The 17,188-nt window shown below is 49.6% G+C and overlaps 1 protein-coding gene across 3 annotated transcripts; it reads right to left on the reverse strand.

The window, feature by feature from the left end:
- Window positions 1-504: 504 nt before the first annotated feature.
- Window positions 505-6,606, reverse strand: LOC115340986 (melanin-concentrating hormone receptor 1-like). 3 transcript variants are annotated; one of them, XM_041123426.1, is made up of 3 exons: window positions 6,336-6,514; window positions 6,221-6,282; window positions 505-2,762 (listed from the first exon to the last, which is right to left on the reverse strand). In XM_041123426.1, the coding sequence occupies exons 2-3, from the start codon at window positions 6,276-6,278 to the stop codon at window positions 1,714-1,716; spliced, it is 1,107 nt and encodes a 368-aa protein (XP_040979360.1). In that variant the 5' UTR covers window positions 6,279-6,282; window positions 6,336-6,514; the 3' UTR covers window positions 505-1,713. The 3 variants fall into 3 exon arrangements, with proteins under 3 accessions (XP_040979360.1, XP_029868936.1, XP_029868934.1); XM_030013076.1 differs by having other exon boundaries at window positions 505-2,759; window positions 6,221-6,606; XM_030013074.1 differs by having other exon boundaries at window positions 6,221-6,605.
- Between the last annotated feature and the right edge of the window lie 10,582 nt (window positions 6,607-17,188).

A 17,188-nucleotide genomic window follows, 5' to 3' on the forward strand; every position in this document is an offset into this window, starting at 1 on the left:
GCAAAGATTTTAAAGTCATAAAGCTTGAAAGCTCTCTATGTGTCTGGCTGGATTTATTGCGCAGGGAAGCGGGGGCAAAAAATTTGCAAGACACCGTACAGTCATCATGTGGATGTGCTGCTGCGGTGGGTGCAGGTTGACAGAGCATGGAATGAAAATACAGAGAGACCCTGTTAAGAGGTTTGTTCAATGACTCAAAAAGCAACATGATGCACCTGATGATGTCAAAAGTGCTGGTGTTGCACACCAGCCTGCTTTGATTACCAGATGCAAGTGAATGGCTGTGTTCTCTACAGGGTGTAGACTGAAGTATTGGCTGTACTTAAACACCTGCGCGTGTGGCGTGTGCATTAGGCAGACCCGTAAGTGTGCATGTGGCTTAGAAAGTCCTGTGCAGGTAACACAGTTTTGCTGTGTCAGGGTGAATTTCTGTTCTGGGTATATTGTGGGTGGCTGGTGGCATGAAACCGTAAGCATGGTAACAAATTCTTTTGTGCTGTATGATGTTTTTAATTCTTCTTTTTACTAAATTCATCTACAGTAACCAGTTCTTCCATGTTTGACAAAGTGTTGAACAATGCCTGCACGGTCCCCTGGGAGCCCTGTGCAGGCTATCAGTGTAATCCCCCACATTTAGCTGATGTGTGCAGTCTTTTCTCTAGTCTTTGTAATAAGCAAAGTTATTTGCTAGCCTCTGACTGTTAAAGCCACATATACAAAACACAGACATTTAATTTTTCTTCTTTTAACTCTGTAAAGCATTTGTTATTTTGAGGAAGCTGCATAAGCAACTCTGCTTCCTCTGAGCTGCCTTTTCACAGCTTTTTGCTCCACAGATCTCTGCACATTGTGTTTTTCAGTCATGTTTAAAACCCTCTGCCTGGGGTTCCCCGATGGCCATGCAGACTGTGAGGCACAAGACAGCATGAGGAACGAGCAGCGTGAAAATCTGCTCATTGGCATGAAAAGCCACAAAGCTGGTGTTAGCAGTGGTAGTTTAGAGAATTGTTTGCAGTCCCTTGAAGCAGTGCAATTCTTATCTGCCTGATTTTGCTTGAAATATTTAGGATTAGCATCAAAATTAGCCAGTTCTTGAAAATGTCTTTGTTGCCAAACAATACAGCCTACTGGAGGCAGACGGGGCTGGACCAAAAGGCCAAGTGACAGACCTAGGTGAGACTTCTGGCCCCAAGATCTCTCTCTGCTGTTTGCTTCTAGGATATGAGCACAGATGTCAAAGTTTCCAGGTCAGATTTCTTATCAAGAATAAATATATGACCTTGTGTTTCAAAGGTTCAAGTTTTGAATGAAGAAGCTATATATTGACATGCTGCTTAGGAACCCCGATCAGGCCGAGAGACGAGGAATCATTGGGCAGTGTTGTTGATAAAGGTTTTACTCTTCCAAGGTGAACATTCCCCCTTGAAATCCTCTTTCTGTCCTGCCTCTCTTTTCCATTCATCCTCTTTGGGGGCCCAGTGTCTTGTGTGATAGAGTCCTCCCATGCAGGAGTGGAAAGAAGCAGCAGTATGCAGCATCTCATAGGCCAAGGGCTGTGTAGGAGCAGAGCCCTGCAATGAAAAAGGGAGGCACCTGGACTCTTGGAGGTGGAAGCTTGTAGTTCATATGCTTCACCAGGAATTGCTTGAACCTGCTGCTTCTCTACCGACTTATAGATCTGAAGGCTTTCTGCTGTGGTTGCTTCAGAGCGTCCTAGTGAACAGCCACAGTCACAGGCAATGAACGTGGGGAAAAGTCCTCCAGAAACTGAGTCTGCTGGGTGGATTCTGGTGCCAGTTTCAGACATACACTAGCCTCTGTCATGCTGTTGTTGTTGACAGAGCTGCTGTTGCGACATGGCTCTTTTGCAGGGCGGATGGCCACTAAGAACTGGCGCTTGAAGGTCTCACTGAGAGCGATGTAGAGGAAGGGGTTGAGGCAACTGTTGGCATAGCCCAAGCTAATAGCAAAGTTGTAGGCATAAAAGAAGGCCATGGATGGTGTGTCAATGCCGAGGTGAACCAGCTGGAGGATGTAGAAGGGAGCCCAACAAATAAAAAAGGCAGAGCAGATGGCAACTGCCATACGGGTGACTTTCTTGGTACGTACCCGGAGGCTCCTTTGGGGCAATGGGACCACAGTGGTGGCCATGTGCTGGAGGATCTTAAAATAGACCACGCAGATCACAATCAATGGCACAGCAAATGCCAGCATGAACTGATAGAGGGTGAACCAGTAGATATCAGTCTCTGGGTTGGGAAGCAAGAGAGCACAGCGGACGGTCCCATCTTCCAGAGGCATAAGACCTGCATACATCCATACGGGAATGATGGTCAGGAAGGAGAGGAGCCACACCAAGCAGATAACTAGAGCTGCAACACATGGGGTCCGGACATAGGTAGATTTTAGAGGGTAGACAGTTGCTAGGTAACGGTCCAGTGTCATCACTGTAAGGATGTTGGTGCTGGTGATCTGGCTGTTTGTGTCCAGGGCAGTGATAATGGTGCACAGGGGAGCTCCAAAGTACCACGAGCCATTGCCTAGGAGCTGGTGGATGAGGAAGGGCATGCCCAAGAGGAAGAGGAGGTCCACAATGGAGAGGTTGAAGATGAAAATGTCAGGCACGGTCTGTTTGCATCTCAGCTTCTTCTTCTTAACAATAGTGTAGATGACAATGAGGTTTCCCACAATGCCCAGGAAACAGATGATGCTGAAGAGACTGGGCATTATCACATTGGTGTATGGTGCTGGCTTCTCTGCTACTGCCAAAACAAACCAAAGCAGTGAGCACAACCCAGAGGCAACCTCTTTACATCTCTGTATGCTTGCCCAGTCCTGCAGCTAGATCCCCCTCAAAGATGTAGCTTGGAACAGTGCTTAAGACCCTCTGCAGTATGGAGGGTCTTAGCTGGGGATTTGACACTTCCTTCTCTGCCACTCGGTACATGCAGCAGAACACCCAAATCTGGCCATGTGTAGGCATCTTTCCTTAGCTCTCCTGATGTACTTCTGTCCTGCTCTGAAATTCCCTGGCTCTTTTTTGGGAGACTAAAATCAAGCTGGTGTGCCTCTGCACTCACTCTTCCAGGGAGTGCTGAGTGTCCAGCCATTTCTGAGGGGAGTGGGTGAGGCAGCTGGTGCTTTGCACATTGGAGAAGTAAAGCCTCTGTATGGGTGCCAAAATCTGGATATAGTCAATGCTCAAGCTGTTGTCAGAAAGCTTTAGCTCGTCGGTTGGGTGGTTTATCTATTGTACAGTATGAGATAGCTCTGTTGTCAGGGTTAGGCCAGAGCATGCACTCCATTCTATCTTCCTTCCCTGCCCCTCTCCCTTTCTCTAGTTTCTGTTCTTGAAAGAATTCCAGGTGTGTGGCCAGACAGGGATTTGGGGAGTATGTTTCAGAGTGGCCCTTCAACAGGGAGTGCCCTAGTTCTACAAGGAGAAAAACATGGCTTAAAGCTGCTGTCTGAGTTCTGGATACAGGTGGATTTCCAAGGCAAAATTCTTGCCTGACAACATTTAGCTTATCAGCACTGATGCTTGACTGTTGCTCTTTGGGCTAGGAGGCCCAAACATAATCTAATTCACATTTGCCTTGTCCCTAACCCAGGTTTAAAATCACATTTTGAAGCCACAAGCCCTCAGTGCCAACTAACGGGGATTTCTGCTCTTGGGCACAGAAGGTGGTGTGTAAGGCATTGATCGTGGTGCTCTCTGTTCTGCAGGACTGCCATGTGCAGTGTGTGGTGGAGCCTGAAATCACCCTCAGCTGAGGCAAATCTCATTTCATCACATTACTCCTCTCCTATGGGACCTGGTGAGGTTTTTTTCTAGGGGAAGGCTTTGTGTGAGTTATTTGTGTGGCTTTTACAAGGACATGCATGACAGCCCCTAAGCTTAGACTGCATGTGTCTCTCATTGAATTACAGATGATTCAGTGTGGTGTTAATTGGAAATGCTTTCAGTCACTGTACTATTCCATCTCCTTAGCAGCCTACACCTGTAGGAGAAGTGGGGAAGTCTCCTCCAACAGAACCTAGGGAAATCTTGAAAATGAGATTAAGTGAAATAACAGATTCTCATAAGGTGTTGTCTCTGCCAAAGCGGTGTCTGCTGAGGTGATATTTGCTGATTTTGACCTCTAGAATTCTTGAGTACTAACTTCTCCAGATTTACTTTCGTGTGACAGAGAAGCTTGAATTGGCAAGATAACTGGAGCTACACTGGTGGCCTGTGGCTGGAAAAGTGTGTGCCGTATCAACTGTATGTAATATTTCAGTGCTCTCAGAAGTGGGACATGATGAGCATCCACTGCCTCAGTCCTGGCACTAGGAAGCAGCCAGCTTAGGCAGAAGCAAGGCCAAGGTCAGAATCCAGTAGAGCGGTTGCTGCACCATTTTATCAGAAAGCTTCTATGCAGATGACAGAAAGCAGCCAATGAGGCACAGGAGAACTGGCAGGGGCCTGAAGGTGAAAGCCAGGCTTGGCTGGCACGACAAAAAAGCCTGGTCTGGGCCACTCATGGGGGTTTGAATGGTCCCTGTTCTTCCTGGCTGCTCAATGCAAAAAAACACCCCATGTTACATGGCTTCTGGTAGGTAACATACTGTCATCAGCACCCTATTGAGACCTGATACTTGCTCTTCAGCATCCAGCCTGTGTATCCCCTGAACATCCAAACAGCTCCTTAATTCTTGAACATGGCAGACTAGAAATTGGAAGATGACTGTGGTCCTGCTGTTCTGCACATAGCTGTTATGAGTTCTGCTCTCCTCTCTTTTAGTCCCAAACTTTGTTATGAATGTGGTGGGCATGGATTGTATGAGTGAAACATAAGGCCACTTGGTTAGCTGGAAATTGGGACAAAATGTCCTTTTCCTGCAGTATAATCAATACAGTGCTCATGCTGATCCTGTAATGTTTGGAACGAGCTCAGCTGACCTTAAAGCAGAATGTGTGCAAGCCTGAAGGCTTTGTGTGAAAGGTAGTCTGTAGAGCTGTAGCATCTTTCCTGCTATTGGTATTTGTACAAGCAGGACTTTCAAGTGTTATTAGCTGAAAGCTAGTGTGAAGCTATAGCTCCTGTCTGTATTATAGGCTGGAGTCAGAAGTGCGTGACTATCAAATACTCAAAAGTTATCTCTTTTCTAAAGCCTCTTTCATCTTGAGATATCACTGAACCTGAATTTTCAGGGCTGCTGCTGTGCACGTACAAGTGGCTTGGCTGTACTTTGTTTACTGAAACAGCTACTTCAGGCATTGATTTGTCCTTGCTTGTAGATCTGTGGCTGCCCTGTTACTCTTTTAAAAAGTCCCAAAGGGGACAGCACTATGTGAACTGAATGAGGACTGGCCTAAATTTTTTTTCTCTAAGGTGATTGCTGTCCTCAGCCATGCCCAGATACATAAGAAACTACATCTTTACTGCATTTCAGAAGGAAGCACCTAAGGCACACTTTCAGTTTATAAAGGACAAGCTGGTGCGCAGGACGTCAAAGACCACACATAAAACCCCTTCTGTTGAAGAGTTTCACCAACTTGCACCACCGAGAATTGTCATGAATAACCCTAAACTATTGATTTGGGAACAGTGGTAGCACAGAGAAAACAGGACACTAATGAGGATCTCTGCTTCCCTCTCCAGCGATGTCTCATGTTCTCTGTGCCTTGTTCCCCTCCCCGTCTAGCTGGGCTGGTTCATCTCTTCTCTGCAACTAAGACCAGTGGGCTGCTGGAGTTTTTACTGTCTCACAGCCAAAAGGTAGTGAATTGCTTCAAGCCACTGGGGCCAACGGTGGTGGTCGGGCTTTATTTTGGTGCTGTGTGGTGTCTCGGGAAGGAGAGCTGGGGCCCGGGCCGCTCCCCAGCCCCCGGGAGGGGGTCAGCCTCGTCCCGCCCGCCGTGTGCCGCCCCCTCGGGGCCCGGAGCTGTCCGTCCTCGGGTGCTGAAGGCGGCTCGCCCCGGCCGGCAGCCCCGGGGGTGGGGTGCTGGCGGGGGGGGGGGGACACGACCATATCCCTGCGCTCAGCCTCTCCCACTTTATGGGGTACCGGCCGGCCCCGCTGAGCACGAGCAGCGCCGGGGTGAACGCTGCAGAGCAGCACAAGAGAGATGCGCAGGAGGACTTTCCCCTGCAAAGCTCTTCGCGCCCCCGCCCCGGCCCCAGCGCGGCCGCCTCGCCGGGGAGGTGCGCCTGCGCCCCGCGCAGCCCCTGCTCACCTGAGCCGTTTCGAGCCTCCGGCGCGGAGAAGTTGCGGGAGGAGTTGGCGGGGGCCATGGCAGTGAGTCCCGGTGCCAGGGTTGGAGAAAGTTGGGCAAGTTTCTTCAGTGGATCCGCGGCGGCGATGGGGTGCCCCCCCCGCCTCTGCCCTTTCCCCGCCGGGGCGGACCGGGGCCGGGCGGAGTGTGGGAGGCAGAAGCCCTCCTGCAGCTGGCGAGCAGAGTCTGCGGCTCGGCTACGCTGCGCTCCGCCCGCCCACTCCCGCCCCGCCGAACCCGGAGCAGGTACTGACATCAAAGAGCAGCTGACTCCGCCAGCCACGTCGTCTGAGAGCATCCCTCCACCGCCGTCGGGTGGGAGGGAATGCCGGTGCCGAGCTGGGCCCGGGGGGAGCCTCCCTCCTCGAGTGGGAGGGGGCCGACTCCCGGCCGGAGGTTGGGCAGTGCCTCGGTAGGGCTGCGGCGAGAGCCCCTTCACATCACAAGCCGCCCCCGAAGGGATGGCTAGGATCTGCGTCCTCCCAGTTGCAGCCAGCCAGCCAGCTAGCTCTTGCTATCGTCAGTAGGAGAGGAATAGCAGATTTTGTCTTTTAAGTAGCTCTGATCTCCTGCCATCAGTGTGTATCTTTCTCTCTTGCAGAGACATAGGCACTTCTCATCCCTGAGTCACAGGCACATCACCACTAGTGGGGTTGGGGGATGTCAAGGCACCAAATTACTCACCGAAAACTCCGTTGCTTTGACCCTCTGACCGCTCTAACTCCAATTCCAACCTGAGACACTTCACTTGTAATTAATTCTCTGCTGTTTTCTACTGTTCCACTTCTTGTCACAGCTCATTTGCTTCCTAGCTTCAGAAATTAGCTTTATTGCTAGCTCAGGTTTTATTTGTATTCTATTATTTTGGCCTTAAAAATACTAGGCAAGAGCTCCCTTGGGCTTTGAGAAACTGCTTTGCTCTTTTACTGTGCCTTGCCAGAGCAGTAGCCTGCTCTTTTCTGTGGCTTTAAGCTGATGATTTTGTTGTGCTTCCTGCCCACTGTTTATACACGAATTTGGTTCCTCCATTATGGTTTGATAAATCACATGTTACCAGGGTGAAAGGATCATTCCGTACCATCTGTACCTCTGAGCATTTCCTGTACAGAAAAAGCATGATATCTTGTCAGAAGTCTGCAAGAAATCCAGCAGCAACAGGCAGCTTTTCCTCTGTGGTAGAGTGCAGTGTAGGGGATTGGGTTTGCTTTATAAAAACTACATCTGTCTGTCTGGAAATCTGCCTTGCTTCTGTCTCTTTCTCTGTAGTTGCAAAGGCTGCCATCAACTGTAGGGGCCATTTTTTTGGAGCTTCATAAGGCTGTTATCAGTCAGGACTAGAAGTAATCTGTACCATTAAAAATGAGGTCCAACATATACCAGCAAAAATGCCAGCATGGGTTGTAAGCCAGACTTGGCAGCAGCATTTTCACTATGGGCCTTTTACTATGTAAGCCAAAGGAGTTCATCATTATTAGGTTGTCCTCTAGTGGACCAGCAGCAGACAGAAATCTGGAGCATGCTTCACCCAGGCATTGTAGCTCTTAGGAACTAGAGGCAGGCTGGGGCCAATTTGTCTGCTATGCTATGAGGTTTTTGCTGAGTCTCTGGAGTTGCCTCAGTCAGTGATTTGCCCAGGAGGTTTTTCCCTGGCAGATATCCATGGTATATAAGACAGTTTTGAACCTGCAGAGCTTGCAAAAAAGTGGTGTTTCTCAGTCACTTAATATTTTCTTTAAAAAACCCTTTTTTCCTCACGTCTTGGGCAAACGTTAATTTTCATCTCTATGGGGTTACTACTGCAAAGCAAGCTACGGTTTGTGTACTGGGATGACGGAGCTAAGGCAGGAGAGCTATTGTGAACAGGGTGCTGTCCTCTGCAGTGAGTGCCTTCGTGTAATTTTGCTTAATCCAGTCTTGAAGTACAGGGTATGAGTGTTTGCATGGGAAACCGGTGGGCAGTTGCTATTCCAAACATTTTCCCTGCATAGACAAGCTCCTACTCACTTTCCCTGGAGAGGAATGAGCTATCTTATAGCTTTCAAAGAAAGAACCTGACATTTAAATTTAGCAGTTTCCAAAGCACAGCATTATTTTTAATTTGCAATCTCAAATATTGCTGTTCACTTAGAAACCACCTTGTGTTTGAGGAAGCTGTAATTCCTTCTTCTCAGCCGTAGGGGCATAATAAACCACAGGCACTCCATCCCTGATGCGTGTGTCACAGCTGCAATGACAAAACTGTGCTCAGTGTGTGATATTCACTTCATCAGCATGGTGATGTGACTGTTTTATTATTGGGCTTTTATATTCAGACTTTGACAAGGTTTGGTTCTCCCTTTTTGCTATGTCAATAATCTATGGAAGTTCCTGCCCCAAAGACAGGCTGGTCTCTGTAGAACCAGCCCCACCAAGCTGAAGGGCTGGAGAGAAGGAGAGGAATATTAACTGCAGCAATTGGTGATGCATAGCCTGTCTGTGCATAGAGCTCACCATTGCCAGAAGGAGCAGGCACAGTAATCGGCTCATTATCTGGCTGAACACTTGAAGACAGTAGCTCTCTGAAGGACTAGTTCTGTGAGTGCTCATCTACTGGAAATTGCAGGAGGGATGAGCTCTCAAGGGACCTTGGGATATAGCCGAGGAATGGTACTAACCACTCTATGTAATTACAAGGAAGATTGAGGCACTAACCCCTTGAAAACACATCTTAAAAGAGAGATATAGTAATTAACATTTAAGCAGGGAACTGCCATCTTGACAGCCTAATGATGTAGATAAAGGTGTGGAAATGGAGCTCAGCCCTTGAACATAAAAGAAAAAAAGTTACTTCTTCCTACAAACTTGGCATCACCATTACCCTTAGACCATCCTGTCTGCAACATCACTGTTATGAAGAAAGATAGTAATCTTCCAAAGCTGCTTCTAGGCAAATTCTGTGACTAGGGAGTGAATCTGGCTGGTCTAACAGTGGTTTAATGCTGAAAGGCTCTTGCATTTCAGTAATGAGTTATATTTCCTGCGTCTGTCCCAGCTGGAGATCCTGTCTTACGCAACACAAGTAGAACCACAGCATCCCGTGGGGCAGAACGCAGCGCCGGCTTCTGTTACTGTGCTACTGAAAGCATTTCCCCAGCTTGTTTCACCAAATAATTTCTCATTAAATGGAGACTTTCTTATTTGCTAAATATTTATTTAGCACCTAGCTACTACTCTGGTTTGCACTCTGGAGAGAGGAGCCTTCACTAACAGCCAAGTTGCAAATTCTCCCCTCTAACTCGCTGGTCTCCTTATTCACAACTCCAGACTTATAGAATGGGCGTCTGCATTTTTATTGCTTAGCTCTTTGTCTTTGTTTATATTGATCGAATAGCCTAATGGGTGAAGTTTTGCCCTTGCGGTGGCCTTAGGGCTAGGGACAATTTCATTCAGGATGTGTTAGACATGGTGCATCAACCCTCCATACTGGCTGAGTACTTGAATATTACTGTCTCTGTCCGATAGCTGCACATCAGTCTCACTTACCCCTTTTCAGGCAAGATTGGTAAAGTAGTTTCCAACTACTGATCCATTTTGCCTCCCTTGATTTTTGGAAAGTGAGTCTTTGCTATTACTTCTCATCTACAGAGAAGGAAAATGTCACGTGGCAAAGTTAAATAATTTCCCTAAAGCTACATGCTGAGCTTGAGGTCAAAAATTGACAGCAATTCTCTCTACAACAGCACTGGCTTAGGCAGCATCTTATCCATCTTCCTTCAATGATTATCCCAGCACAACTGTTTGTATCCCCACAGAAGCATGTGTGCTGAATGTAATCATTTGATTAAAAAAACCCCAAACACAGAAAACCCAAAGGTTTGAAGGAGTAGCTTTGTCAAGGCAACTTGATGGTGACTCAGGTGTTGCTGTCATCGATCTAGATGTGCGCTGCATATAAGGTCTGGCTGATTGGCAAGAAGTTGTTGTCATGTCTTGATGCCTGATTTGATCCAGATCAGTGCTACTGTGTGATCTGGTACCGCCCTGGGCTGGTATTAATGAACATGGAGCCATGGCCTGAGACTAAGCTATGAGCAAACCCCTCATTTCCCAGCTCCCAGACTCTGCTTTCTCTTATATATGTGTGTGTGTAAGGAATAGAGCAGAGTGAATCCCCTTTCTCAGCTGCTCAATAGTCATACATGGCTTTAGAGGAATACTTAGCTAAACAATCATCTAAACCCTCTTGTTATCCACACTGGATTTCTAATTAATTAGCACAAAGTGGGCATTTATCTGAAACCAGATGACCACCTCTTCTCTCCCTGCAGGCTTCCTGCCCTTGAAATGACAGGTCCGAGCTGCCTGATCAGTCCTGGCTCATTCCAGTCCCACGCTGTTAATTTGAGGTTTTAGCTTTCAGCCTCTGCCCATCCCGGTTGCTCACAGCAAGCCAAAGGCCGGGGCAGCAGCCTTCTGTGGTTTTGTTTTCGCTGCTAAAGGTTAGAGAATCCCAGAGACAAAAGCACAGCCAAAAATAACAAGAAGGGGCCAAGCAGATCTTGCCCTGTGACAGGGAAGCCGAGAGGCTGGCGGGCTCCATGGCTGCGACTGATGAGCTGAGGTCAGGGATGTGGATGTGCACTCGGTGAAATGGGCAGATCCCCTCATCAGAGATAAGAAGCTGCTGGTAGCTCTCTGTGTTGGACAGCCAGGAGCCCCCAGGGAGGCAAATCCTGCTGCAGGGTATACGGTGTTAGTCACTGTGCTTCCCTTTTACAAGAACAGGCATTAGCACAAGGAGGCAGCAGCTGTAACCTGAATTCCTCCTGAGTCTGAACAGGGGGGAAAAAAGTTTTGGCTCAGACCTGTAGCTCGTGGATAACTGTGCATAGGGCTCAAGATGCAGAGCAGGAGGATTGGTGCAGGGGGGATGATGACCAAGAACAGATGTCTGCCCAACCCAAAATGAGTGCTCTGCCACCCTTTTCAGTGAGAATGATGATGTCGAACTTGGAAATGGAAATTACACATCCGAGATGAAGCAAAACTAAAAATCCTGAGAGGTTCAAGTCAGGGAGACAAGATAAACTCCAGTCGGTGCCTGGAAAGAGCTGTCACATGAAATTGCAAATCCAAGTGTAAGGATTTATGACAGACCTAATTAAAAAAAAAAAAAACAAAAACAGTCGTGTTTTATAACCAGAGACGGCAATCCTGCTGCCTGATTCTGAGCAGGGGCAGCAGGGAGGAAAGCAGAAATACTTGAATTTTGAGCTGTGGTACACTGAATCTGCCCAAAGCCCAGTAAAGCGTTTGATACAGCAACTCCCAGGAAACTCTTAGGTTGGAGATGTGGAGAAGCACAAACCCTGTAAAATAAATAAGTAAATCACAAGTGAGACTGAACTCTTGTGTTGAGAGCGAGGCTGTTAGCGGTGGTAACGTGGAATGGGAAACCCTGCTGAAGTGGACCTGCAGGCCCCAGGAAAAGTTCTGCTCACTTTGGCAGTCGGGTTGCTGGAGCAGTCAGATGTTTCTTTCCTCTCTGCTTCCTCTCTGCAAATGAGCCATATGTGCCCTGTGCCACTGCTGGGCACGGAAACGTCTGCTGGGGTTGGAGGCAGTGGCTGAGGGCACTGGAAGAGGTGGGAACCTTTTAAAATGATAAAGAAAAAGTAAAATGATGCTCACTTATGAAAATAATAATTGGTAAACCACTTAGCCCCTTGAGCTGTTAAATGCCAAAAGCAGAGACAGAAGTTTCAGCAACAGCAATCAGCATTTGTTATCAGCTGGGAGTTCATTAGTCGGAAAGACGGGAGAGGAGCAAGTTGTGGGTTTGGTGTGAGCTCCTTGTTTAACATGGCTCAAAAAAAGGCAAATGTGATTCTCAGAGGGACCAGGTGAGATGTTTCCCTGGCAGGAGTTACTGTTTTTGTGTAAGGTGGGAGTGAGGCTTCCTCTGAAAACCTGTGTGGATTTTTGGTCTTTCGTGTCCAGGTCTACATAGAAAGTCGAGCTGCAGAAAGACAAAGCGGGTCAGGGCAGAGTTGGGGTGCAGGGAGGTGACTGGGGTGGTGCTGGGGATGGGCAGACCCAGTACCACATCCAGTTTTGCAGGTCAAGCTCACGGAACAAGATGTTTTCTGAGATGGTGCTTGCTTTCAGACTCGATGCGGGTTTCAGGAGAAGGGTTAAACAAGCCAGAAGTTAGCCATTTTGCTGGTTGCCTTAAAATATTTGGAGAGAGTTCATCTGGATAAAAATCAGCCCCAAATGTTATTTTTGATTGACTCAGTTCCTGGAGGGTTTTGTGGCAGTACAGGATCCAGATACATCAGTGCGATGCTTTCTAAATGTCCCAGTTTGCCACTGGGCCTCTTTCTCTCCTCTCTCCCTGATTTTTTCCTGCTATGTGAGAAGGGCTGTTGGTCTAGAAGGCAATGGAGATATTTCTACTGTCTCCTGCCCTGGGTTATTCCTTTATGCAAAGGCCCCTTCCCACATCTTGAGCCACTGTAGCCCTGTGGTTCAGTGCAGTCAGATCCTCTTCCCACTGGCACTGCGCACAGTAGTCTTGCTCATGCCTGGTTTTTTTTCCTTTATGCCTTATTTTCGAGACTGGCGTGACAGTCAGTGCCTTTGTAAAGCAAATTGAAATGCACTGTGCTAAGTTTTGTATGAGAGCATGTACGTGTGTATGAATCTGGGCTGTTGAGGTTGCAGCTGGGGTTGTCAGCAGACCTAGAAAACCAGACCTATCTCTAGGTCCAGGTTTCTTTCCCATCAGAAAAACATAGTTAATTAAAGCCACCTCCTGAAAGGAATTTCTTAGCCACACTAGGGGGATAACAAAGCGAAAGCCATGTCCTTAATCCTGCCCTTTCATCTCCTGGAAATTCCTTCCTCTCCTGTCTCTTTCTCTGTGTCCTGATTGTTAAAAGAAATGAGAAATAATTTCCACTTGGAAAAAGCCCAAGACAACAAAACTCCAGCCCAGCTGATGGTGGCAGAAGCCAAGGAGACGGGAGCTGAAAGGAGGGAGCTGTTAATGAAGCATCAGCAGCAAGCCAGGGGCAGGAGCTGGAGCCTGTCCAGATGGCACTGCTAATTCCCTGCGTTCACTTTACACGCGTGTCCTCTCAGGGAAGAGCCCAGCCGAGCGGCTGCCCTCCGCAGCGCTGGTCAGTCACAGCCTCATCCGCAGCCCCGAGAGGGGATTTGGCTGGGTTACTCTAGGCGTCCAAATTGGCTCATCCAAATTCCCTCCACGGATGGGGAGTGACATCTTCCCTGCTGACCGTCAAGGGGGAATGGAGTCACAGACTTTAGGTTTTGGCATTGCATTCCTGCAGGGACGCATCACTGCTCCAGTTGCTGCTTTCCCTCCAGCCAGCCCTGCGAGTGTGGCAGGGAAGGGCTGAGAGGAAGGAGCGGAGGGGGCAGAGAGGCAGGGAGCAACAGGAACGGGGAGCAGGACTTGGCAGCATGGGGACAGGGGTGCATTGCCACGGCCCCGATGGCGGATCCTGCTGTGGCCAGGCCAGCAGCGCCCTGTCTGCAGCCCAAGCGCCCACAGCTTCCTTTCATCCCCAGTCAACCCGGATATTCATGTTTCCTGGTCTGACAGATAAGGCGGCCTCACCATTAATCAGGAGGCCTGGAGAATGGGATCAGCGTGAGGCAGGCGTGCTGCGGAGTTAATCTCCTTTACTCCCCGATGATGGATGGAGCTCATTGCAGGCATTAATCAAGTCTGTGTGCGTGCACCGGGCAAAATGGATTAGACGCTATGCCGTTGGCAGAGGTGCTCCCCCAGTCCCTGGGCAATCCTGGAGGATGCCTGATGCAGTGCCGGTGCCAGCCGGGGCTACAGTGCAGTGGCATGGCACGGGTGACAGAGGGATTACAGCTGCTAGATCCTGGAGAAAGCTTCCCTGTGTCCCCGCTTCTGCTCTGCAGGTGCTGGCTGTGCCTTTCTCTGGGGACCAGGCTGGGACGTGGGTCCTGGCCATGGCTGGACTGTGCTCAGTCGTGAAACCACTTTCCCAAATAACATGCAGAAGTTGCTGGGATGGTTCCAGCTGCATCTGAACATCTCCAGTTCTGCAGTCCCAAGGTCTGCTTGTTTCCCAGAGGAGACCTGGCTGCCTGTGTGATAAAAGCTCAGATGGGAATGGAGCTGAAGCGCCAGGCAGCAGAAACCACCTGTGAGCCCCTAGACACTCCGGGAAAGGGCCATCCTGGATGAGCAGGAATAGGACCTGCTGTCAGATCCCAGCCCTGGTCGTGGCTCTGCAGAAGCCCATGTAAAAGGCTCTTTTCTTTTGGTGTGAGATCAGTGCAGGGCAGCTCTAAGCTGTGCTGTGGGCTACTTTGGACATTGTAGACTTGAGGAGCAGTGTCTCAGAATCAAAGCAAGACTGTCGCAGATACCATGAGAAAAATGCTTTTTGTCTGCTTCGGACTGGCGTTGGAGGTACCGGCCAGTGAAAATAACCCCAAGTCCTTGCCCTCCAAAGGGAGAAGCTCAGGCCTGAGGAAGCAGAGGGAAATGCCCAATTCATGGACTGTGCTGTAGTGCAAGTGTCACACCACAGGGAGCAGGGTATGGATTTCCATCTTAGCCATCCTGCAACACCTGCTTCTCCCTTAGAAATGAGCAGCTCGGGGTATTCCCGGCAGGGAGCCCTGAGCCCTGATCTCTATTGAAGCAATGCCGGTGGCCCGCATGCTCCCTGCTGCACGGCAGCTGGAGGTTGCAATATTCACTGACAGCCAACGAGTTGTGGTTTTCCGATGATTAATGACACCTCCCTCCTCACGGGAGTCATTCAGCCTCCACGCTCTTGGATGATAACGGAGTCAGGATGAAAACTGGGAGTTTCCAGAGAATAACGCCCAGCACAGGGACTGCAGTGCTGGGGTTGCAGGTTGGTCTATTCCCCCCAGGTTGATCCTGGAAGGAGACCCAGTTTCTGCAGTTAAATGTGCATGACCTTCATTTCCAGGATGGGTGCAAGAGGATGAGCAGAACCCAAGAGGTTTGTTAACAGACATTTTCTTTTTCCCCCCTCTGCCTTAAGTGCAAAGCCCAACTGACATCAAAGCAACAGAAAGTCTAATCCTGTTTTGAATCAGTGGAAGCACACGCAGCGAATGTTAAACAGGGAATCCGGCAGCAAAAAAAGGGAGGATTATCTTTAATTTCCTGAGTGAGGGACTAAGCAAGGGAGACGGAGAGAAAAAAAAAAAAAAGGCACAGGACCAGAAAGAAGTGACTGTCAACACAGAGAGGCTGGTGGAGGAGGAGGAAAGCGGGTGGACGGGGAGGATAGTGTGAGCAGCAGCACACGTGTGCCTGGAGAGGTGAGTCCGGCAGGAGCCGAGCGCTGGCATGAGGGAAGGCTGCTCCTGCCGGGACCCCATGCTGGCACCTGCCCAAGTTCCCACACGGATGCAGGGGAAGGGATTGTGCATAGGGTTTGTGGTGCCAGGGCAGCGGCAGGTGCTGGCTGTAACTCCCAGCTCCTGTTTGAGCTGAGGCTGTGGAGTTGCTTTTTGAGGGAGCTCGGAGCTGGACTCCAGTGAAATGATGTAACTGAGGGCTGGTTACTTGAGGTTGCATGTGGGGGGTGGATTTCTTTGCTGTAAAAGACTGTAGCTGAGCAGAGCTTCCTAAATCACCCCCAAAGCCCTGTTACCTGCTGGAGACCTTACTCTACGTGTGGTTTATGTTGCTGTCTGCTAGCAGCAGGCACCACCAGCTCCGCTAAGGGCAGTTACTGCTGCTTTTCATACTATGGCTGATGTTCAGCTTCGTGGGGCACGTGCACATGGAGCTGTGTCGAGGTTCTGGCCTGGGGTTGGGCTGTGTCCTGGCGTTGAAGCCCTCGCGGTGGTGGCGGCCAGCCAGAGGCTGCAGGCAGCGGCTGTGCTGCACGTGTGTGGGGGCAGGAGGTGTCTGAGGCCAAACCGGCCCAAACATTTCTCTGCTAGAGCCTGGTCCCTGGGAGCACAGCATCCTCCTCCTCCTTGTGGGCAGCGTGTCTCCCTCTTGATCAAACCCCCTAATTTTTCTCCTTGGACTTCTTCCAGTAGAAGCTATTGCCAGGAGGCTTTAGAAAAGGTGATGGAGTGAACACATACATAAACACCTTGTGTGTCCGGATCCCCTGTCCTTCTCTAGCTTTGCCCTTGACACTGCAGCCAGCGAGGTGGAGTGCTGAGCCAGGTGGGAAATGCCTGTCCTGGACTTAACGTGGGAGGGGATGGATGCCTGCACAGGAAAGGGTCCCTGGGGATGGGATGTGACTGCTGAGCGTGGGGAATGAGACTGAGACTTTCTGGGCTGCTTATGGACAGGACCAAAGCCCAGCAGTGGGGCACACATGGCCTTTTGGTGCTAAGTAAGCCAGGTGCTGTGGGAATGAATGTCAGGAGCTTTAAATGTGGGTGATAACCTGCTTTCTGCTGTGACCTGATTCAGTGCAGGAGAGGCTCTTCCTTACCCTGCTTCATCCTCAGCCTGCACCTTCCTCACTGCAGGACAGATACTGTGGTGCCAACGTGGGGTGCCACAGCCTGTGCCGCGGTGGGGTTGCCTTTGTGGGTGTGCAGCTACCAGTCTCCAGCCCCACTCTGACCCTGAACTAGGACTGTCTGGGCCTCGGTGTCTGCACAGCCACCCAGGGAAAGGAACCCTGTCTGTCTATGGGAATCCTTCCCTGCCTGCACGGCTGCCTTAACTCCCATGTTAGTCTGAACCTCCCCTGCCTGGGTGCAAGAGGCGGCCTTGGGGTTGCAGCAGCAAGTCTTTGCGTTGAGCTGGGCGTGTTTCCTGCGGTTTTAAACAGCAGCGAAAGGAGGAGCCTGAGCCACAGCTGAGAGAGGAGAAGAATACCTCTATCCAGCTGGTTCATAACATACTTAACATGTTTTGGATATCTG

This window comes from Aquila chrysaetos, chromosome 5, assembly GCF_900496995.4.
Source record: "Aquila chrysaetos chrysaetos chromosome 5, bAquChr1.4, whole genome shotgun sequence".
NCBI classification, from domain to species: Eukaryota; Metazoa; Chordata; class Aves; order Accipitriformes; family Accipitridae; genus Aquila; species Aquila chrysaetos.

What these genes read in the sequence shown, in the direction of transcription:
- LOC115340986 (XM_030013074.1), bottom strand. Translation starts at nt 6,557, where the DNA reads ATGCTCTCAGACGACGTGGCTGGCGGAGTCAGCTGCTCTTTGATGTCA. An exon ending in GGAGGCTCGAAACGGCTCAG is followed by an intron (nt 2,763 to 6,220) that starts GTGAGCAGGGGC and finishes TTGTTTTGGCAG; the next exon opens with TAGCAGAGAAGCCAGCACCA.